Source organism: Brassica napus, chromosome A3 (genome assembly GCF_020379485.1).
Source record: "Brassica napus cultivar Da-Ae chromosome A3, Da-Ae, whole genome shotgun sequence".
NCBI lineage: Eukaryota > Viridiplantae > Streptophyta > Magnoliopsida > Brassicales > Brassicaceae > Brassica > Brassica napus.
In genome coordinates, this window is record NC_063436.1 from 11,245,540 (window position 1) to 11,268,736 (window position 23,197).

Below are 23,197 nucleotides of genomic sequence, written 5' to 3' on the forward strand. Positions count from 1 at the left end.
ATCACAATCTAGAAGGAGGAGGTGATAGAAGCGCTAAAGTGATTGATGACTTTAAGAACTTTCTTCATCCAACAACTTCTCAGAGACCAGCAGCAGAGCAGAGTTCTGAACCTCCTCCACAGAATTTCTTCAATGACCTCTCCAAAGCACCAACCGCTGATGCTGAAGCTTCCACGAAGCCTCTGTGGGTGGAAGACAAGGCGATGAAAGAAGCAGGAAGCAGCAAAATAAAGGAGGAGGCACGTGTTGATATGCACTAGATGAAGAAGAAGACAAAGGCATCCTATGTTTCGAACGCGACTGATGAAGGATCAAAAGCTGATAACAAAGATGTAGCGGAGTGTGAAGCAGGTGGTGGTGATGGTGGTGGCTCTTCTTCCAAAAAAAATAAACGTACGAAAACATAGACTCAACTGTTCTACCTTTGGTTGCTTAACGCCTCCAAAGATGATTGATAGCTTCAATAAAATAAAGACGTTTGATCTTAGATCAGTTGGAGGAGCTCAAAGCAGCAACGCTCCCAAGTGAAGACATCCAAATCAGCGATGGAGATCAAGACAAAATTTTCAGTTGCAGCGGTAATTCTTAATTAATCCAATAAAGTTTATCCATTTGCAGAAATGGATCATAACAAAACAGTCGGAAACAAGGTGGTGCGAAAATAGTAGCATTTTTAAATCGTAGTTAGAATTTATGTTGTGTGAATGAAATTGAGTGTGTTGCAGTAAATTAGCATGTACTTTCACATCATCCAATACAATGCATTTCTTCAGCCCATCCAGGTGACTCAGGGGCTGATATGTCGTGTTCACACGTAAAGCTAGAAGAAAAAAACTATCGAGGCCTGACTTATGGCAATATGTCTTGGAATATTATGATACTGCATGCACATAAGTGTACATAAATATGTCTTGGACTCATTTATAACGTGCAAATGAACCATGTTAAGCTTCTATATAAAAATCTCTATTTGTTTTACTAATTCAAGTCAATACTATCAAGTTAGGAACATGTCCAACATAAAGAAATCTAATTACATTTAGAAACTACATTTATATTCTATATATTTTGTAACCCCTGCAAATATATATTTTTAAATTAGTCTAACATATGCCAACAAATTTAACTTTTATATAATGCATAAAAATATAAAGATGATGTTGTGAGATAAGAATGTACACACAAAATTTAAAATAAAAGAATTGACAAATTATATATATTATTTTTTAAAAAAAATTTATATAATAACTTAATAATATAAATCATAATCAAAAGTACTATTCGTATCACATTTGTATTAACCGAAAAATTCGTGCTTTTGAAGCACGGATCAAAATGTAGACTAATATAGCTCCTAATTTTTATTTAAAAATTAAATTTCTAAAAAAAAAGATTAAAGACAGCTATCAAGTCTGTTTAAAAAATATAGTGGTTTGTTCTTGCACCAGAATCTTGGTTATGCAATTCAAAATCTATTATGTTGTTTTGTAACTTTTCTTCTTAAAACAGAGCCAAAGAGTAATGAACAAAGACAATTATGAACTCTTATTGTCAGATTGTTTGTTTTTTTTTCTCTCGCTTCAATTTGATGACTGTAACTAATTATTTTAATTCACACAAAATTTTCATATTTTAAACGTATCACATTAAATATAAAAATCTTCAATAGATTATAATACCTAAATATTCTTCTCGATAGACAATAATATCAGAAAGGCAAGTAGCACATCTCCTGCCACAATCACCGGCGGCAATCACTGAAAGTTCAAAAAAATCTTTTGTCTCATCAATACAAATCAACAAAATATACGAATAAATTCAGTAACATTGCATATTTGATACAAACCGGTTAACAACCTCAGCTCCACATAACATTCACATCATCTTCCACTCAGAAATTTGCAACGAGAAGAAAGGCGGATACAACTATTACATGTAAGTTACTCAATCAGTGGATTTCCACATTTCAAGATCTCTCTCTCTTTCGCTGACTCATTTTCTAATTATTTCTTTCGTCAAAGGGTCGTTTTCCTCAACATGGTGGTCAAATCAAACCACAATGATCCTCCACCTGCTGGAGGTAAATCAAAATTACAACTTTACTGTGCGTTTATAGAATTCTCGAACACATACGAACCCAATCACCCCTCTCTGGAATCCAAGAAATCATTTGTCTAAAATTCGGACAGAACATCTTAACTATTAAGTGCAAAATTAAGGGTAGAGATAGTTTGATCTGGTAGGTTATACTTTGAAAGTAACACAACAAAACCTTAGTATTAAATTCTCGATCAATTTATCTGGTTTTTCGTTCATAAGTTTTTTTCAACGGGCCTTTTTTCCATGTAATTCATAAAATTTCTAATTAGTTTATTAATGAAAGACCTAAACACACTTTTAAAAGATTATGTTCAAATTCAAAACACCATAATGCTAAACAATATCTCAATTACGAAGTTCTTTTACATATTTTTAATTTTCAACACGTTAATTTAATTTCCATTACTACAGAAAACCACTTTACACAACCAAAAATATCAACTCCCCTCTACTTTTACATCTCTATCGATTGACTTCCAACTATATTCGCATAAAAAAATAAACAATCAATCTTAAAAAACTTAGTGTCATATATTCATTCTTATAATTACTTTAAATCTATTTTAACAACAACCAGAAACAGCCACAACTATAATCATATACAAATTTTAACTTCATCCAATATCCGCGCGTAGCGCGGACACGATCCTAGTGACAATTAAAATGAATTCAATTGCTCGATTGGTGTGTACATAATAGGTGTTGGTGTTTCTCAGAAATTTTCACCTTTCTAAAACAATAAATGTATTTTTTGTTACCTATTATATAATTAATATTTTTTCACAACATTCAAACTGTAAAGATATAAAGTGAACCCCACATGTCTGAAAGTAAACATTCGTGTTAACTGCTTTCATGTAAAATCAACCTCATTTTTATTTAAATATATACGGACAAACAATGATATTAAATTTTTAGATGGAATATTAAATTTCTCATCTTCTGTTGGTATAAATTCCATGTGAACACATTTCATTGCTAGCTTATGTTTTTGTGATGATTGATGAATGTCTACTTTGACTATTTCAGTTTCCTAGTACGCTGAATTATATTAGAGACTTTGAAAAAAGACTACTTGAATCAGTTAAATTAATACTATCGTGAACCATTCTAGTTATGTACGCTGTACGCATATTAGGCAAAAAATGTGCCTATGCTTGCTGCTTGCCAGGGAAGAGTTAGAAATGGGCTGTTGAGCAGAAGGGAGAACAATGGCTTTTCAAAGTTTAGTATTAAATTGGTTATAATTAAATATTTCTATATACATACATCACTGTGTGTGAATAAGCATTTACTTATTCTGTGCTTAAAAAAGGTATCAGATATGAAGACTAGGGTTTCTCCAGTTCTATTTTTATCTTCTTTTTATACAAAACTAGATTCCGAAAATCTTGTTTGATTATTATTTCTTAAAATGGGGGTTGTAAGATTCTATTTAATTCTATATATTATTCTTATATAATTAAGCTGAGTAAATTAAAGGAAATAGTAACAAATTCTCGGATATCAAGGAGAGCGACAGTGTGGGTAAAACAAAAAACAACGAGTGGATTCGAACTATAAAAGTAAGTAAAGGAGAAACGATGTTTACATGTGAATGTCTTGTTATGCAAGATCATGTAACTAAGATTTAGTATATAGTGTGGTTGAAGACTTGAAGTGACTAATAGGAGTGGTTGGTATTGATCCGTAGAGTTCTGCCGTCAAAATAGTTGTGTTTCTTAAACTTGATTCAAAGTAGACAATTGTATAAAATAATAAAAGCTAACAATAAATATATATTTTATTAGTTTTTCGTTCATTCTACTAAACTGAATGTAAGATGTCCAACTACTAAATAGTTTAGTCTAAGTTATCTTAAGGACATCAATGGAAACGATTAGAATACAAACTCCATTCCATATAAATTAAAAAATGAAGAAATAACTATTTTTGTTATGAACTTCATAGTAGACTAGTAGTAGATGTAAGATTTTCATTTAATATTTCAAAAGTTGAAAAAGAGAGAGTTTAATAGTTTATGTATAAAATGGCTTTTTAACTGAACACAGTAATTTTGCTGCACCCAGAAGAAAAGTTAATTAAAAGAAGAGTACGGAGGGGAGAGCTATATATTGAATAGGTAGGGCAGTCATGTAGGCTAATAGGCATAGCATGTTTATGGACCGCCCAGGCTCCTCGGCTCCAGCCCTATGGTCCGTCTCGTTGTCTTTATGTCGCAGGCTTCTCTCTTCCACGTGCATTATTTTCTGTCCTCACATTTCTATCTTTAGGGCACACACAACATGCCAAACTGGACAAATTTAAAGCTCTCTCTGCATATATTTTCTTGTTTTTAGTGGGGTATATGACTAATGGAGAAATCTAAGGGTGAAAATGGGAAGCAGATAATCATTGAAGTATAATTTTTCCTGGAGGACCAAAACGAGTTTCTGATTCTCAAATTGTACAGTTTTAGATACGTTTAATCTGTCACATTAATTATATATTTCGATTAGTGATTGTGAATATCGGGCTAATTTTCGACAAAATTTCAGACCGTTATTAAAAATACTAAATATATATTTGGACCAAGTGCATGTTTAACCAGCAAGAAAAAAGAAAACGGATATGGGTCATGACTTGAAGTTAGTTTGAAAACCTAGTATATATATATATATACTCATTCCATATTTTATTCCAAAATAGAATGAAAAATGAAGTAGTGAACAAAAAATAAAAATATTACTCTATAAATGAAATAATTTTTTATTTTTTATTCATTGCTCAATTTTCCACTTTAAATCGACGTCTGAGTCTTTTATTTATTAGGTCTGAGTCTTGTAAACTTTAAATTTTTCATTTGATCTAGTGAATTTGATGGAAAAGAGTTCGACTCTCCAGAAACAAGGCTTAAAGACTTGAACTGGATTATCAATCTGTTGTGCGTTCTTTATTTACATATTAATATTAATTGTCTTTATTTTACACATTAGTTTTGAGTTGTAAGGGGGTTTAAACCTCACAAATTCATTGGTATACACAACAACGGTAGTCTATATTATTGAAAGAAAACTACAAAATAAAAATGCCCTTTAATTTTATCACTTAATTATTACACTAAAACACCACTAAAATATTTATTGAACCTATAATTAAGTATGCTTATTTTTTCTAATTTAAATATTAGATTGAGTCATTTAATGTCTTTCATAATTTAAATAATATATTTTTTAATCGAATCTTTACCAAAATAGATTTTCCAATAAATTTCCTAATAGATTTCATAATAACATATTAAATAGTTTTCAATATTTATTAGTAATAAATAATAAAGTAAAAAATCACACATCATAATCAATTTATATAATATATAAATAAATAATCTATTGATAAAGTATTGGTATAATGTTTTCGTATATATAAATCCAATTAGTTATAAATATTGGATTTGCTTATATGATACACTATGATATAATAGGTGATTAATATCACAAAATATAATTATTCAGAGTATTAAGTAAAATTCTTATGTTTTGAAATGTTATATTAACAATTATGTAGTACATTTAAATTTACAAATATATATTATACCATTTAGTACAAAACCGTTTCTTAAGTGAAAACAAATATTCAGACGGTCACATGCCATGCTCTAGGAATAAACAATAACATTATGGAATCATTGTTTCTTTAACAAATTTATTTCAATAAAAGTTATAATTCCAAATATATATATATATATATATATTTTTTTTTGAATTTATAAAATTTATTTTATTTGCTTTTAAGGGATGCTAAAATTTTGGAACTGGAAAGAATTATGATCCACCCCTATACTATTTTAACTAGGATAATTAAAATTTATATCAGTATATTTTATTAAATTTTTATTTTAAATTTTTGTTATAACTGCATAGTTTATTTTTGATCTAAATTTATTAATAGAAGGTGCAACTTTATTTTGTGATGTATGCTTGCGTTTGTAAAAAATAATTTAAAATATATACTACAAAGCTTGAAGTAAGAGCAAATAAATATATGACTTTAAAAATCATGAAATTATCTACAAAAATAGTAAAAGAAGACCATACATGTTGACTATAACATTATTTTGTTCAAAAAATCATAAACATTTGAAAATATAATTAATATTAAAAATATTTACCATTAACGATGTAGAAATCAGATTTTTACATATATAAAATGAATAAAACATTTGCGAGGTTTTGGGGATCAAAGTTTAGTCACTACTAAAACTGTATATTTCCCATCGCACGGCGAAAGATTACCTAACATACTATTCTATATGTAAGTCGAGTATCTTTCTTAAGATCAGGCGGTGGACACTGACATAAATTAACAAGACTACTTATTAGCATATAAAAACACAAATATGGCAATCTCATTTTTATATGGACAAATGATAATTGATGACTGAGGAGGGCATCTGGCCAACCATTAATTAAATTTTACCTTCTTAACTTGCCATTCAATACGTTGACCATACTATTTCAACCACATTAGTGTGTATATTGCGACACTAATTAACATGATCATTAACTTGTTTTTTTTTCTCTTGGATAACGTTTTGCAATCAAAATAAAGAGAAATAAAAGAATCTAATGTTTTAAGGTCAGTAAAAATGCCCGATCCGTGAGTTGTCGAATATAGGTGATGGTTCAATGTTTTTATAAGTGGCATCCAGAGCCGGTCCGGAGTTTTTGAACAGGAAGCAAGAGAAAAAAATCGGTCACTTTAAAAAAATATAAAGGAAATTTTTTTTTTGAACAAAGATTAAGGAAAAAAATAAAAACCTATTATGACTTAAATTCTCGATTACTGGTTATTCAAGATAAATTTGAAACACTACCACCACTAGACTAGTGAGAACATGTGGGCGAATTTATTAAAAAATAAAAAAGTTGGAAGCATGTGCTTTCCTTTGCTTTGCCTAAAGACCTGCATTGGTGCCTTGGTGGCATCGACGCCGTATTATCATGTCTTCACAAAAATTAGAATGATCAACCAAAATTGAAACTGAATATCTTCGGATCCTGTTGAGTGTTTCATTGTCTTGAAATTCATTAGAAACGGTCTCCCACTGGGCAGCGTATAATCTAACAAGCTTTTTATTTCGAAAAAAGCCTCTGATTCCTAGTCCTATGTTCAGCCAATGTATAACAAAATGCCAAAAGCTAAAGTTACAAACCTCCCCGCAAAAACAATATTCAAACTATAATTAGTATTAGCAATTAGCAAATGAATCATGTTGGGGAGCAGTACTCTAGTTTCTTTCCTCGTTTAACCTATATCTTACACGAGACTACATGCCATAACCACATCTTAATCAATAATCATTGATCTATATTTAAATACAGATGTTACACGAGACTATATGCTTCTGATAGACATACACATTGACAATTTCTTTAGGGTTACAATTTTTTTTTTCTAGCATAATTTAATTTACATAGAAAAATTGACTTGGCCCTGGCCCTGACAAGGCTGGACCAAGTCCATATAAAGGCTCTGGACCACCACAATATCTCTAAACCAGTATGAACAAACTAATTAACATTTCTTGACACTATATGTAGGGCATGAGTAGTGAGACAAACATAAGGACTGGATCATCATCATCAGTGAAGTGTGTCCCCACCCCTTAGATTTTATAACCTGAGCGGACGTAAATGTAAGCTGAAAGATCAATTTATGAGCTGGGTTACTTTTTCGTACCAGTGTTGTGGTGGAGAGGATCAAAACAAAAGGATAGGGACTAAGAAATATCTAACACAAAACAGAGCTACAGTGTGCATTGGACCACACTGTCTGTACGACATTAAAGAACTTTGAGTGTGGTAAAAAATAAACAAGTACCTGACTGCTGTCACATGGATTGATCTTGTTAAAAATGTGTGTGTTCTCGAACTTTTAAAGCTGTTTTATGATTAAGAGTGTAACATTATACCCTACAAACACATACACCGAGCAAAATACAAAAGCAAAAAGAAGAAAAATGACTTGGAAAAAATAATAAGCTCTTCTTATACTTTAGGTGTATGAAAAATACTGTTTATTTCGAGAGCCAGTAGATGATTAGAAACAACGTACAAGCAGCAATCACAGCAGAGAGGATAAGTGTGTCCCGAGAACGTCTTCTTCTAATTGAACCTATAAATAGAGAATACAAAATTGCTAAAGTTAGTGAGAGATAAGTTGAGAAAATCATATAGAGGTTGAATAGAGAGATACCAAGTAAGCCACGAATGACTGGGAATTTGTCTCCGAGATTTTTAACTTTCCCTTGAACATCTGAAAAGAGAGATCGTTGAGAGCCAAGAACTGCTCTTGTTGCTTGAGCTTGACCAATAACTTCATCAATCTGCAGCCAAATCATACTAAAAATGTTACTAAAACCTCTGTAACATCATATCATTAGATAGTTAGCATTATAACAAGGGCTATTAACAGAATATAAAACTAAGATTAGAGAAAGTATCTTACATGAGAAATACTTCCATGGATTGAAGCTCTCTCCCTTAAGACTTGCACACCTGGTGACATACTACCAGAAGCCTGCAGAGGCGAAAACAGAACCCAACTTCCTATCAAAAGGTGGTGACCACAGAAGAATGTGTATTTCCAATCTTAAGAAGACTCAATTCTTTACCTTATATTCACTAATGTCATCCCTGACAGAACTCAAAAGCTCAGCATGTTCTCTCATGGAGTTTATATTTCCTTTTATCCTTCGAAGCTCCTATGAATTTACATTGGAAAAACATTACAGGCGAGAAGATAGGTCCCTATATAATTCATATTACTAAAACCGCATAAGCATCGCTAAGCAAAAGCCACACTAGTTGCAAAAAAAAGGATTCTCCTTTTACCAAAAGATGGGACTGTCTAGTACTTAACCACTGATGCATGATGCGAAAACATAAGGTTTACAGTATCATCATGTATCCCACGTGCCACACAAGTGATAGTGCAGGAGGAGAACCTGAGTGTATTCATGAAGTATATCTCTGTGCCTTGCAAGCTTTTGAGTAACAGAGGTTGTAGGTGCAGCAGACGCAGCACATCTACTCATGGAATCGTTAATGTCCAACAGCTTCTCAAGCGAAGATTGAATCTCAATCTCCATGGACTTCCATGATCTTGGAGACCCGGCGTCAACATACCCTGAGAGACCATCACACACACATTTCAAGATTCGTTAATGTGATTCGATACACTACAAACAAGGCCGTTCAGCTAACGCCAAACAGAGTCAAATACATTAGAATTGATTCAGCACTGTAGAAGCAGAGCCAAGACTGAGAGCAATCCATAATATCGAGAACTAATATGATCGATTCGATCAGTATATCACATTCAAAGAAGTGGAGATCACAATCAGCGTAACAAGAGCATGAGTGAATGATCAGAAGCGGGAAACGAACCGCCTTGAGTGAATCTGGCGCCGAGTTTAGCGTAAGAGGAGAGCTTAACGTCGAGATCGCCTTCGATTTTGCGAGCTTCTCTCCGAAGCTCCTCCCAACCTGATTCCTGTAGATCCAAGCTCGATTCTGTCATCGTCTCCACCAATGTTGTGATCTCTTGTGAGCCAATGCCAAGAGCTAACATCTAGTTAGCTCGAAGCCTCTTACGCAAAACGAAGGATCCGAAAATGAAGTTTTGGAGTACCCAGACCCGGACTCGTAAATCTGAAATTCAAACCAAAACTATTAACCATCAACGGCGATTAATCGAGAAAAACAGGTGAGGAAACGAACTCGAATGGGCCTCCATATTATTGGGCTTCCACAAACAATTATGTACATGTATAATGATAAAATTATATTGAATATACTATATTTCTGTAATGTTATCTAATTACCATGATATCCTTAATATAACCATATTTTAATTTTATAATTTTTTTTTATAAATGTTGTTTCGAAAAATATAAAAGGAATTTAAATTGAAAATTCAATTGAGAAACAATGTCTCAAAATTATGTATTATGTTGTTTGAGATTATGTTTTAAAAGGAAATTATATATTTTTAATATAAAAATATTTTCTTTATAAACTTTAGCTTTTTTTGAAATCAAATATATAAATATTTATATATAATATAACCACGTTTTTTAATTTATAAATTTGACTTCTTTATATATGTGATTTGGAAATCAATAAAAAAGGAAAATTAAATTAATAAGAAACTGAACAAGATTATTAAAAAATAAAAGAAATTTTTCATAATACCGTTAATTTTCTGACAAAAAAATAATACCATTAATTCTAATTTTTATAATTTCATTAAGGATATCGTTGTAATTAACCATTCTAACTTCATTTTCTTTTAGATTTGTTTTTGTCAAACAATTTTCCTTTAGATTAGTTTCCAAATAACATATATATAAAGGAAATGTTTTTTTTTTTCAAAAATGTGATAATTGTTTTATATATAATTGATTTCTTAAAAAATAAAAATTCACAAAAATAAAACCATGATATTTAAAACATTAAAAAAATTTCCATTTGAAACATAATTGATATTGTAAAATTTAAGTACTAAACTATATTTTTTATCAAGTAATATCTTTAATAAACTAAAGATTTTTTAATTAACATAAAATAATATCTGTAATGAACTAACACTACTACACATAGTCACTATAATTAAGTTTTTTTTTTGACAAACAAGGAAAGACATTATTTCACAAAATAAAAATTCGAAAAACAAAATTCTGGTGTATAGTTTTTAAAAAGTGAAATAATATCTTTTTTAAGTGATCTTAAGCATGAAAAGGGTACTAGAAATACAATACCATGTCATTACAATAAATAATATATTTTATTTGATAACTCAACTTCAAATTATCAACATTTCATCTTTTTGTAACTTTATATCAAAAATGTAAATATATCTTAGTATATCTAGATTTCAACCAACATTATTCTAAGAAATTTCAGAAGTCTTTGTATAATTACTAAAATATCTAATCTTAGTATATCAAGATTCGAACGCAAAAAAACATCGGGAATAACCAAACCAATCAAATCATGCATAATTTCACTATAATATATTTGAAAATATAAGATAAAAAACCAAACTAAATGCAACTAACAAATTAATCAAAACTCTAATCTATATAGAAAGATAAATATAATTCATTTTGAGAAGTAATACAATATACTTTATAATTCATTTAAATTTTATCTTGTTTTAGAAAGAAACGACATGTGACCGCTTTTACAAATAGTACAAGTTAGTCTTTCACTTGATGAACAAGTAAGTCTTAGAGTTTTTTGTGATACAAATGTTAAAACTGTTGATTAAAAGCTGTAGTAAAAACATATCAATATTTAAAGTATTAATGACTGTCATTTTGATGATTCTTTATACAATTTTCACACGCTATAAATAATTGTCATCTTGCTGGTTAATCAAGCGTTTCCTCTAAAACCTCTAAGACATTTTCGAGGGATTTACCTGAAACAAAATTATAAACAACTTCATTTATGTTCTGTTTTGGTTATGATTTTTGTAAATTTACTGTTTGTCATGTGCAATGGACACTTTGATCTTTGAAAGGATTTAAAAGTGAATGTGGATTTGCCTAACCGTTAATTTTTTTTTGGGATTTCAAATTAAAATTAATTTACAAGAAATGGATTGCCTCTAAAACTTTTATATATTAGTGTTGGTTCTATTAAACTTTTAATATATGGTCTCAACATGTCTCCTCGAGATAATGACTCTTATCAATCTATCTTGAACTGAATCTTTCTTTAGGATGCTTGGATAAACAATGTACTTGGATAAATGAATTGCTATTTAATTTTTTTTTAATGTATTGGGTTGATCCCTTTATATTTTCGATGTGGGATACAACATTAACCCAAGTTGCGAAGATACTTGGATCTTCTCCTGTTAAAGGCTATAACTCAAGTTTTGGAGCAGACCGGTCGTAAAAGTGCGTTTGACCTATATCTTCCACGAGACTGTATGATATGACCATATATCGATTAAACATCTTTCCTATGTTCGGATTAGAGTTTCATGATAATGAACTAAATTGCTTCATTGATCCACATTTGACCATACTTTTAGTGTTGTAATCCAACATGTACGTTTAACCGTCTTTAACTAAGAGGTGCTTAATACAAAAACATGATTACTAAATATTATATAATAAAAAGTTACTATATAAACAAAGCTTCTCTGGTTAGAAACACAAACTTATTGTTTGAGAAATAACTCAAAACTAGATCTATCTATGTTGGTGTAACTTTTTTAGATGGCTTGTCCTGGTATGAAAATATTATATATACGACCATTATTAGCGTACGCAAGTAACGCAGCTAGAGGACACATACCGTACACATCTCGTACCGGATTATAATTATTTATTGAATCTGTATCTTTAACAAAATCACATACAGATAGACGATCACTAACCTGATTAATTAAACACAGTAGATGATGATCACTAACAAAAAAAATAACATTTTAATATGAAATGGTGGGGTTTTGATCTCGTGTTAGTGTTCCCGAATAGGTTCAAAAACTTGTCCCAAGTGGCCAGCACGCGTGTGGTGGCATAGTTGTCTGCATCTTCAAACATAATAAACATGTAACGCCGACAAAACATTTTCAGACAATAAAAGAAAACTGTACCATGATTCTCATCTCAGATTCAGAATCAACCACTAATATAGATCTCGCGTAAATCACAATAAAACACTGTAGTCTGTAGTTACTATATTGTTTGGCAAAGGTAAAACAGCATTCTCAAACTAGTATAATTATGGTTCCATATTGTATAAGATTAGACGGTAAGCATGTTGGCTAACGCCTAACGGTCAAGGGGACGTGTCATTATTTAATGTAGATTCTTCGTCTTTTGACCAAGATTATTTGGCAGTTTTTATCTAATCCAACGGCCAAAAAGCTTCATGCTTTATCTAACCGTTAATTTGTTTAGACTCGAGTAACTCATACTGGTCCTCTATTTAAAACTTTCTGCCTTTCACTCCCTTCTTCTATTGATCACTTCTTCTTTACAGTTTGATTACACAGTCAAAGTTATAGCATCAAGAAGAAAAGATGAGGAAGCTCGTAGGGTTTATAATGGGGAGACGGGTTCGACGAGTCTCTAGATGGATTCTTGGGAAAACCCGGATCCGTCGGTCCGGATACAACCGGCTACACCCGACCAGACCAACTCGCATGTTGACACTGCCGATCACCAAACTCAAAAACTGGAGCCAACGCCTAACACAAAGGTTCAGCATATTGGGGTCTACGAGAAGATCCGAATGTAAACCTGACCCGGTTCCACGGGGACACTTGGCGGTTTACGTGGGTCAAAAAGAAGGTGACTTTCGCAGAGTTTTGGTGCCCATTGTTTACTTTAACCATCCTCTGTTCGGTGAGCTGCTCAGAGAATCCGAAAAAGAGTATGGATTCCGACACGAAGGAGGCATCACAATACCTTGTCTGTATTCAGACTTCCAACGTGTCAAAACCCGAATCGCTTCCGGGTTGGATTCTGATCGGATATTTCCATGGAGTCGTCTTTGCAGCAGTTAAAGACGAACATAAGAACATAAAGTTCTAAACGTTTTTCAATGCTTTATTTTTTTACTGTTTTTCTATCTCTCTACCTTTTTCTCTTTACTCTTTTTCGTAGTAGTGAGTTATAATATAAGGTGGTAATGTAAATACTTGTTATTATCGTAATATGATTATATTGGATAATGATGTGATTAGCATGGGGACACAATTTAATGGTAATGATAAAAAGCTTTTTCTTTTGTGATGAAACCTCAAAGGAGAAGGTAAGTTTAACACGATTCTGTTCCCTAATGGAGATTTTAGTGATAAAAAAAGAAGTGATCAATCGCTAGGATTTGTTTGTCGCTTGCTTATTCCCACCCACTAGCTAGCTTAACTATAATTCGAATATTATATAAGAATGACAAGGATAAATGTCAAGAAAGTTTTTGTTTTTGCTGGTGTCATGTCTGACTTGGATACTTTTGATCTGAAAGATGTTCATATCTAAAATGGGCGTTCGCTAGAACGTGATGCGATTGATATCCAGACGATAACTTTTTCATTTATATATTGAATGTTGCTTACTAATTGTTGTATGTTTACACACGAAGATTGTGATTTGTGATCATATATACTAATACAAACTATAAACTACAAGTTTTTTTTATCGATTTGAGTCTTTCTCAGCTATGTTCTCGTATGTATATTCTACATATATGCTATGTCTCTTTTCTCCCTTCTGAACTTTGAAAATCCATTATATAAAATCGTTCAATCAAAATTAAATTCTCTTAGCAAAGAACAAATAAAAGAAAAAAAACATAAATCTTAATCTCAAAGAGGAATGGACAATGTTATTATGTTAAGTAAATAATAAAATTATAACGCCCGACCCGTCCACGGCTAATCGGCCATCCACGTCCGATCTCTCGGTCCATGGACCCCATCCCGTTCCAGCGATCGGTTCGTTAATATTTTCCAAAGCCTGAAGCGATTCTCTTAAGCCTTTCTTATAAAAATACTCGTACATTCCACCTGGTCGCATGTATATTTTGCCTCTATTATGGTAAAACGATACTTCAAGTTAGCAAATTATGACTAAGCACGTGATTGTAGTCTAGTGATAAATGTTGCTAAGCAACCTGGGTTCCAAGATTCCTTACTATACTCCATGTGGCTAGGCGGATATGGATTTATTGTTAAGGACCTTTTTAAATACATGTATATAGAGAATCTATATGTGGACTGCATCTTTTTTACAGATCAGTTTGGGTCATTCTAGATTAATCAAAAAATTATGACTAAGCACAAAAAAATACAATCAGTGAATGCATGTATGAATTACGGAATATAAGAACATTTCCAATGGCATTTTAATTTTTTCCTCTAGATGCCAAATATAGAGTAAATATCATTTAATAGTGCGCTATACTATGCACACAAAAAAGAAACAATTATACGCCAAATATTGAGTAAATCATTTATTTATAATTATGTGTTGTAATAAAATTTTCATTTTTCACCAAAAGACAATTATCTATTATAACTTTACACTTTTAAATACTATGTTTAGTAAATCGTTTATTTATAATTATGTGTTATAATAAAATTTTAATTTTAAAATAATCATTTAACTGTATAAATAGTTTATTGTGGTAGTATATTGTTATAAAATAAAATGAATGAGTAAATTTTTGATACTTTAAAATTAAAGATTATATAATAAATTAATAAATCAATAGAAAATAGTATATTTGGAATGTTTTCTTTTAGAGTAGTAAATATAAGTAACTATTGGAACAAAACCCTCTTCTATTTTTAGAGTATTATATTTTTAGAGTAAAAAATAAAGAAAATCATTAGAGATGATTTAGGAAACAATATACGGTTCCGGTAATGTTGTATAGGTATATAAATAAACTTTCTACCAAAAAAGGTATATAAATAAACTATTCAAACTAAATCATGGAAATGATACATGCCACGGTTCCTGCCTTGTTGGAATATAAGTCTGCTTTGCATTTATTTCCCCACTTGATATGTGCATTAGGATGTGCATATTGGCGAGATCTTTCATTTTCAGGTGAGTCATAGATCCGTAACTGTCCAAAAAGAATCGTAGGTTGGTTTATAATTTTTCTTAAGTTGTAGATTAGATTGGTCCAATTTCAAGAAATATCTTCCGAGTTGACATTAATTTGCGTGTTTTGCCGTAACCATCAGCGGTTTTGGTCCATACAAAGGAAAATACCAGCTACTTGTTTGCTGGATAGTTAAGAATATGTTACATTTGACATTTGATCACATGAATGCATAATTGTATATACACGTATATAATTAAATATTTCAAAACGTTTGTAAATCTATATATTATGTTTATCATAAATAATACTGATCTAATATGATAATTAACGTAGACTAATTGAATATTTATAACTGTGAACCAAATTAATCTGATCTGATGAACAATCCCGATTTTCGGTTTTTGTCATAAACATTTGTGTAACAATAACATTAGGCTTATTATTTTCGACCAACTGCTAACCCATTCAATCACGACTCAACAAGAATGTCTAGTTGGGCTTTGTAATAATACACGAAAGGAAGTAAAGAACAAAATGAAAATTCCTTAACCTTTACTCATATGATAAATTTATTTCCGAAATACAAAATACAATATATTTGAAGAAAAAAACAGAGTTCACATGAAACTACTACAAACATACAAGAATTTCCAGTATTACATTATTCTTCGTATTAGACCAATTATCAATTGGATCATATATACAACTTTGCATCATATATCGTATGATATTTGAATTAACTAGATATATCCTTCAAAGACCAGACGTAAATGGTACGTCCGATGGAATCCAAGAGCTACCAGCAAGGAAACTACCAACAGTAAACCTTGAAGCCTCTGAGGTAGAACTAAGGACCCGAAATCCAGGCCATGTGACCCGACCTGAAGTCGAAGCACCCGGACCCGTATTCTGAAACTCAGCATAAAACAATGTACTTAAAGCAAAGTTACCGTCCCACTCAAGCCATCCACGTGGATCAATCAAACTATCCAAAGAAGTCTTCATAAACACTGTCCTTGAATATTGTCTCCATGGTCGACCCAAATAAGTCTTGGTAGATCCAAGAACAGGTCGGAGATCTGAGGCGGCGGTGACCCGAGAGTTGTGGATAATAATACCCGTGTTTTGATTTGGGTCTGATCTTCCTTGAGCAGTGATTGTGTTAGTTCGACTACGTGGACGACGTGCGAAGATGTTGCAGTTTTGGAGAACAGCTGCTGCATTTCCGAAGATGAAGTCCACGGTTCCATAAACATCGCAATCACGGTAGAATTGACGGTTCGAATGAACGTAAAGTGTGTCTTGGTAACCTTCGAAGCTGCATTGGTAGAAAACAGATAGATCCGACCCCGATCTTAGAGCAACTGCTTGTGCATTGTTTGCACCCGCCGTGTTTCTAAATGTTATTCCACGTGCTATAAATCCATCTCCAACCGCGGCTGTAATGATTTTAGAAAAGGAAAATAATTGATTACTTACCTTTTAATTATAGAGTTATTCTTGGGTTCACCCCCTAGGGTGAACCTCTAGGTTCACCAACCAATAGAATTTCATTATTTTAAATTTGATATCTTTTAGAAAAAGAAACAAAATATTGTCAAAATATATTATATTTTAAAAATAAAAAAGGTTAAAAAAATTAAAAAAAAAAATAGTTAGAGAAAAACGAATTTAAAAAAAATAATATTTTTATCGTCGTCAGCAAAACACTAAGCCCTAAATCCTAATCCCTAAACCCTAAATCATAAACCCTATAAACCCTTGGGCAAATTTTAAACTCTTGGATAATTCATACTCTAAATCAAAAACACTAAATCCTAAAACCCTAAACCCTAAACCCTTGAGTGTTTAGTGTTTTTAATTTGGAGTTTAAGATTTATCTAAGGGTTTAGAGTTTACCTAAGGGTTTAGGATTTAGAGTTTAGGGATTAGGGATTAGGATTTAGGGTTTAGTATTTTGCTGAGGACGTTAAAAATATATTTTTTTAATTACTACATTTTTTTAATTTATTTATTTTTACCTTTTTATTTTGAAAATATAATATAACTTATAGCTTGAGAAAATATTTTGTTTACTTTTTTAAAAGATTTCAAATATGAAATAACACAATTTTATTGGTTGGTGAACCTCTAGGTTCACCCTAGGGGGTGAACCCAAGAATAAGTCTTAATTATACCATGTTGAATTATTACATAATCTAATAGATAATCATAATATGGATGGAATGCTTCTAAAATTTATATACAAATACGAAGAAAAAAAAGACAAGTAACTGATTTATAATTTTATAAATTAATCATCGAATTTGTGAAATAGCAAGTGTTTTTTTATAATAATTGAAATCAAGCATAAAATGCAATTATATAGTTTAAACTTATAATTCGTATAGGTTATGTCATTTTGTGGGTTAGCAATCAAATCATATATATTTTTGTTTATACTTCACGCTAATCATAATGTTGAAAATTATTATGAAATAATAATATATTAGAGGTTTGCGTGTACTTGTAAATGCACCACCACACGAAGCATAAAAAAATGATTTGACTTAGACTTTGTTAAAATTGTATGAATTTACTTTCCAAGGAAATGACACCACTAAAGATCTTAAGACCACATCTAAAATCTTGATTCTGTACAAACCTATAGGATATGCAGAGTGTTTTTTTATATATCACTTTCAGTTTCACTCTAGTTTGGTGTGTTCATGCACGTAACCATTGGCAAACTAAACAATCTAAGTCACTATATATCTCATGAAAATAAATTAAATTAATCGTTTTTTTTTGGTTAATCAGTCTTTTGTTTTTATTTTGTAACCATACGTACCGACAGTAGCTGAATTAAACGTGGTCGATCCTCCTCCAACACTTCTGCTTCCTGTAATAATCGTTCTCCCTTTACCATCACCTCTCAACATAACATTCTTTTTTCGAATCTCAAGATTCTCACTGTAAACGCCTTGCTTCACATATATCACGAACCTACCACTCCCTGAAGCAGCGTTGATCGCGTCTTTAATCGTCCTAAAATTACCAGACCCGTCTTTAGCCACCACCGCGTTATCTCTTGGTGTCGAGCTTTGCAGAAGTTTCCGGTCTCCGGGTTTGACCCACGAAGGAAACCCGTCTTTCCCGGGTGGGGTATAGTTGAATGGAACTTTGTTGATGGCGAGTGTATTGCATATAAGATTTGAGACGTTGTTTGACATTAATGGAAGGACGATATCGGTAACACCAAGCTCTAAGAACCCGGCACGACAAGTGTCAAGATTAGTTAGAGCCGTGCTGAGCCATGTTTGTGCGTCGGTTTTCGAGCACTTCACGTTTGGGTTCATGGTCTCGTTGATTTTAGAGACGGTGAAGTCGTAGAGCTTGATGCAATCTTCCCAAGCAGCTTTTTCACGTGTGTCGCGGCACTTTGGTCCTAGTGTGGACGCGTGGGATTTGGCGAGGATGGCTCGGTCTAGAGCTAGTTTCATTGAGATTTTGAGGAACTCTGACTCGGATTTTATGGGCTTTTGGTTTGAGTTGTGGGTTAAGAAGTACTCGCATGGTTTAGGGTTTGGAGTTTGGCTGCACCACGCTTTCACGTCTTTGGAATTGTACCCGGAAACGGTGGATGCGGCTAAAATGCATAAGAACACAAATGTTAGAATATCAACTCGAAAAGCCATTATAAGACCAAATGTTTTGAGAAACGTGAAGCTTGTGTTTGAAGGTATTGGATGATGAGATTGATGTCTTGAATCGATGTGTTTATATAGATGTGTGGGGTGACTTTATGCTGTTATTAAATAAATAATAATATATATTAAAATGTAATTTCGTTGTAGCTGAAGCAAAAACGCATATATTTCTGTACCAACCAATGGATTGGTAACCAGCATGCCGTCATATATTCTCTTTGTTGAAATGTATTCTCTTGTTTTGGCTATTTTTTTTTTTACAAGAATAATAATTTGAGTAGGTGACATTTGGAATTAGTTTCAATCAGAAAAAAAAAGAAACCAATCAGTCTTTTTTTAACACCAGTCAGCCCACAACCGAAATTTTATACGAATCTTAAAAACGACTTAAATGTGATAGCTAATACTAATAGGTTGATTTAAAAAAAAAATACTAATAGGTTTATTAATTAGGAAGTCGTACCTAGTTTAAAAGGCTTTCGTATTAAAATGAAAATATTACAATACATCAAAACAATAATAAAAGGAGGATATGCTCACCGGAGAGCCCCTCCACGTCAGCACTTATATTTGACCAATAGTGTGTGTTCGTTTGTCCACGACCAACAGACGCTATCTGAACTTGGGCTTCACATTTTAATTGATTCATAATAAGCCCATTCTCGTGCGTAGTCCAAGATCAGCCTCATCTCACCACTTACACTTACGATCCCTTGCGGCGATTCATCTCTTCGACGACTCATCACTTCGCCGTTACTCCTTTTCCATGGATCGATCAATCGGCACCGTATTCATGAGTGAATCATCCTCTGGAGAACTCATTAATGTGTTCTTTTGCCTATCTTCCTTCCAATCTCTATATAACCTTCATATCTTCTCCAGATTAGTTACACACACAAATATCTCAAACCATGAATTCCAACAGTCAAGCACCTATTTCCGGCGATGTTACCACGACGAAACCAAACGGAAAAGACGTTGTCTCCTCCGCCGAGCCTGTCAAACGAGTCGGTCAAACCGGAGTCTTTCTCGCCAGATCTGCTTCTGGCGTTTCAAAATCTAAGAAACCAGTCGGCAGAGCCGTTATCTCCTCTACCGATACGGCCAACCGAGCCGGTCATCCCGGAGACCCTCTCGCTACAGCTATCTCCGGCGATTCCAAGTCCAAGAAATCAAGCGGCAAAGCCGTTGCCTCCTCCGCCGAGCCGGTCAAAGAAACCCGTCAACACGGAGTCTCTCCCGCTATCGCTGTCTCCGGCGATCCAAAGTCCAAGATACTCAACGGCAGATCCGTCGTCTCCTCCTCCGCCGAAGTACTGTTCTTCAGAGATGTCAAGTACGGACCACAAGAAGGCGAGCTAAGGTTTCGTCTGATACATTTTTGGGAGGCTCGGAACGCACTCACGAAGGTCCTGTTCGGTCTCGAAATGATTCTGATCGACGGACAGGTCTATTCCAACGTTTATGATTTCGTATTGGTTTTGCTTTTCCGATCAAATAATAACATTCGTCGCTTTGTTTTTTGTTATCAACAGGGTACTGTGATCCAGGGGTTCATCCCACCCAACAGGATCGAGACCTATTTGCCACATATGTTCGCTGGTTCCGTCTACAGGCTTAATAACTTTTATGGATCTAAAAGCAAGACTGTATACCGAGTTGCTGAACCATTAGTGACGATTGCTTTCTCATGGAACTCTGTGCTCTCACCTCTCGAGAACAGTCCGGTTCCGTTTCCTGAAGACCGGTTTCGTTTCTATGGTTATGAGGAGTTTGAAGCGGCCTGTGACCTCAAGGGAGATCTTTATGGTAATCTTCTCTCGAAATCTTTTGTTTATCACTTGATTGGTTTGGAATACGGGGTCCTTTAGTCGTGTAGGTTTAGGTTTGTTAGTATGATATACAATAATAAGTATTGATTTATCTTATGGCAGATTATGTCGGTCACATGAAACTGGTGAATGAGCAGACCTTGAGTGATAGTCTTGTGCTTGATGAAGTCGAGATAGCTTCTTCCAGGAGAATTTTGGTCCATGTCCAGACGCATGAGTGAGTTCTCTTTTTAGTTATCGATATCACGAGTTGTAGAACGCATTGATAGATATTTAGGAACACTATAAATAATAATTATACAAAAAAATATAAATAATATTTTATAGATATGATCTCGAGATTAGAAATAAATTAATTTCTCTTTGATGGATTAAAATTAGTATATTGAATTCTTTTTGTATAAAAAAAATCCTAACTACATGAGTTTGGTTTGATGCAGTGGTCCTGTCATGAAGCTGTACATATGGGACAAGGTTGCTGTAGACTTCTGTGAGAAGTTTAAAGCGCTTGGAAAACCTCCAACCGTTATTCTGGTTACAACTGTGAATCCAAAACGTTTTGGAGGTTAGTATTACCTAAACTTGGTTGTGGTTTATTGATGTTAGTAGGAGGCGTGTGGAACATTGGTTATTTGCTAAATTTATTTTTGTTTGGTATGGAACATTGGTCATATTGCAGGTGCCTTAACTCTGTCATCTCTATCCTCATCGCGTGTGTTTTTTGATATGGATGTTCAAGCAACTCGGGAATATCTGGCTTGGTATGTGTTCATTTATTGATTTGGAACATCTATTCCAATTCACCGAGCGATTAACTTTTAAATTTTTTTTGTTTCTGAACATTTACACAGGTTTGATTCGAACACAGAAGTTGCCAATAGGGTGTATGCTGAGATTGTCACCAAAGCCGAGACGGCTACTATAGGGGAGCTGTTATCTTACATGATGCAGGAAGAGGCAAAGGTACAATATTTGATTCTTTAGTCCATACGTTGCGCTAGCTTTAGTTATTTACGATCTTCTCTGATATAATTCGCAGGTAGCTTGGTTTGAGTGCACAGCCACTATTGATGATGTTGTGCGTGATTCGGCATGGTATTATATTGCTTGTGGTGGGTGCAAGACTAAAGCAACCAAAGGGCCTACCACGCTTATGTGTAAGAAGTGTGGAAAGACTGAGATTGTCGGCACTCCAGAGTAAGATTTGTATTCATATTTTTTTTGTGTCAGATACACTTTCAGCATCCATTAATAATGTTCTTATGTCATAGGTATCTCACGAAGATCTCTGTCTATGACAACAATGATCACGCAAGCTTCGTGCTTCTCGGTGATGCTGGGCGTGAGTTGACTGGGATGAAAGCCTCGGATTTGGTTGAGAGCTACTTTGAGGTAATTACATACCTATCCATCATTTAGGTTTAGAATGTATTCTTATACATGATTGACTATGTATTAGGCCAACGAAAACGTCGGAGATGATCATGTCGTCCCGGTGCCACAGTCTCTTACTGATTCCATTGGACAGTCTCGCACGTTTATTATCAAGGTATCAAAACACAACCTGGATGGCAAGACCCAGACTTTGACTGTCACCAAAGTTCTCCCTTTAGAAGTTCCAGCACTTGAAGGCGACATAGATGAAGGCGTGAAAGAGGAGCCTGTTGATGAAAAGGATGGAGCTGCAGATGGGAATGTGAAAAGGATATCTGATGGGATTGAGTCGGGAGAGACCAAGCGTGCCAAATGTGACTAATAAGTTTCTGTTACTGTTTTCTTTGTTTTAATAAAGACTATGCTTTGTTTTTTCATCTTCAGACTTTGCTTTTGTGTCATTTGAACAATCTTGGTGTTTGATAAAGACTATGCTTTGTTTTATTCCTTATTGCTTAATACTTGGCTAAGGCTAGAAGTAGCTGATTGATACCTTTGAATGCTTGGATAATATATTTACGTA

The 23,197-nt window shown here is 33.2% G+C and overlaps 4 protein-coding genes across 7 annotated transcripts; 2 read left to right on the top strand and 2 right to left on the bottom strand.

The window, feature by feature from the left end:
* Positions 1-7,423: 7,423 nt before the first annotated feature.
* Positions 7,424-9,778, bottom strand: LOC106438245 (Golgi SNAP receptor complex member 1-2). 4 transcript variants are annotated; one of them, XM_022716041.2, is made up of 8 exons: positions 9,528-9,778; positions 9,086-9,267; positions 8,753-8,842; positions 8,587-8,658; positions 8,335-8,464; positions 8,194-8,253; positions 7,960-8,019; positions 7,424-7,758 (listed from the first exon to the last, which is right to left on the bottom strand). In XM_022716041.2, exons 1-7 carry the CDS (start codon positions 9,709-9,711, stop codon positions 7,988-7,990), a joined length of 750 nt encoding a protein of 249 aa, XP_022571762.1. In that variant the 5' UTR covers positions 9,712-9,778; the 3' UTR covers positions 7,424-7,758; positions 7,960-7,987. The 4 variants fall into 4 exon arrangements, with proteins under 4 accessions (XP_022571762.1, XP_022571761.1, XP_022571760.1 ...); XM_022716040.2 differs by having other exon boundaries at positions 7,424-7,779; XM_022716039.2 differs by lacking the exon at positions 7,424-7,758 and having other exon boundaries at positions 8,001-8,051.
* Positions 9,779-12,688: 2,910 nt separating this feature from the next.
* Positions 12,689-13,922, top strand: LOC106443645 (auxin-responsive protein SAUR36). The gene has a single exon (XM_013885193.3). It carries the CDS (start codon positions 13,183-13,185, stop codon positions 13,666-13,668), a length of 486 nt encoding a protein of 161 aa, XP_013740647.1. The 5' UTR covers positions 12,689-13,182; the 3' UTR covers positions 13,669-13,922.
* A 2,331-nt stretch (positions 13,923-16,253) lies between these two features.
* LOC106438246 (probable pectinesterase/pectinesterase inhibitor 17) lies at positions 16,254-19,460 on the bottom strand. Its single transcript, XM_013879347.3, has 2 exons — positions 18,550-19,460; positions 16,254-17,158 (listed from the first exon to the last, which is right to left on the bottom strand). The coding sequence occupies exons 1-2, from the start codon at positions 19,394-19,396 to the stop codon at positions 16,473-16,475; spliced, it is 1,533 nt and encodes a 510-aa protein (XP_013734801.1). The 5' UTR covers positions 19,397-19,460; the 3' UTR covers positions 16,254-16,472.
* Positions 19,461-19,917: 457 nt separating this feature from the next.
* LOC106351277 lies at positions 19,918-23,197 on the top strand. Its single transcript, XM_048775846.1, has 9 exons — positions 19,918-20,856; positions 20,944-21,217; positions 21,343-21,457; positions 21,681-21,805; positions 21,920-22,001; positions 22,092-22,203; positions 22,280-22,437; positions 22,512-22,632; positions 22,700-23,197. The coding sequence occupies exons 1-9, from the start codon at positions 20,320-20,322 to the stop codon at positions 22,994-22,996; spliced, it is 1,821 nt and encodes a 606-aa protein (XP_048631803.1). The 5' UTR covers positions 19,918-20,319; the 3' UTR covers positions 22,997-23,197.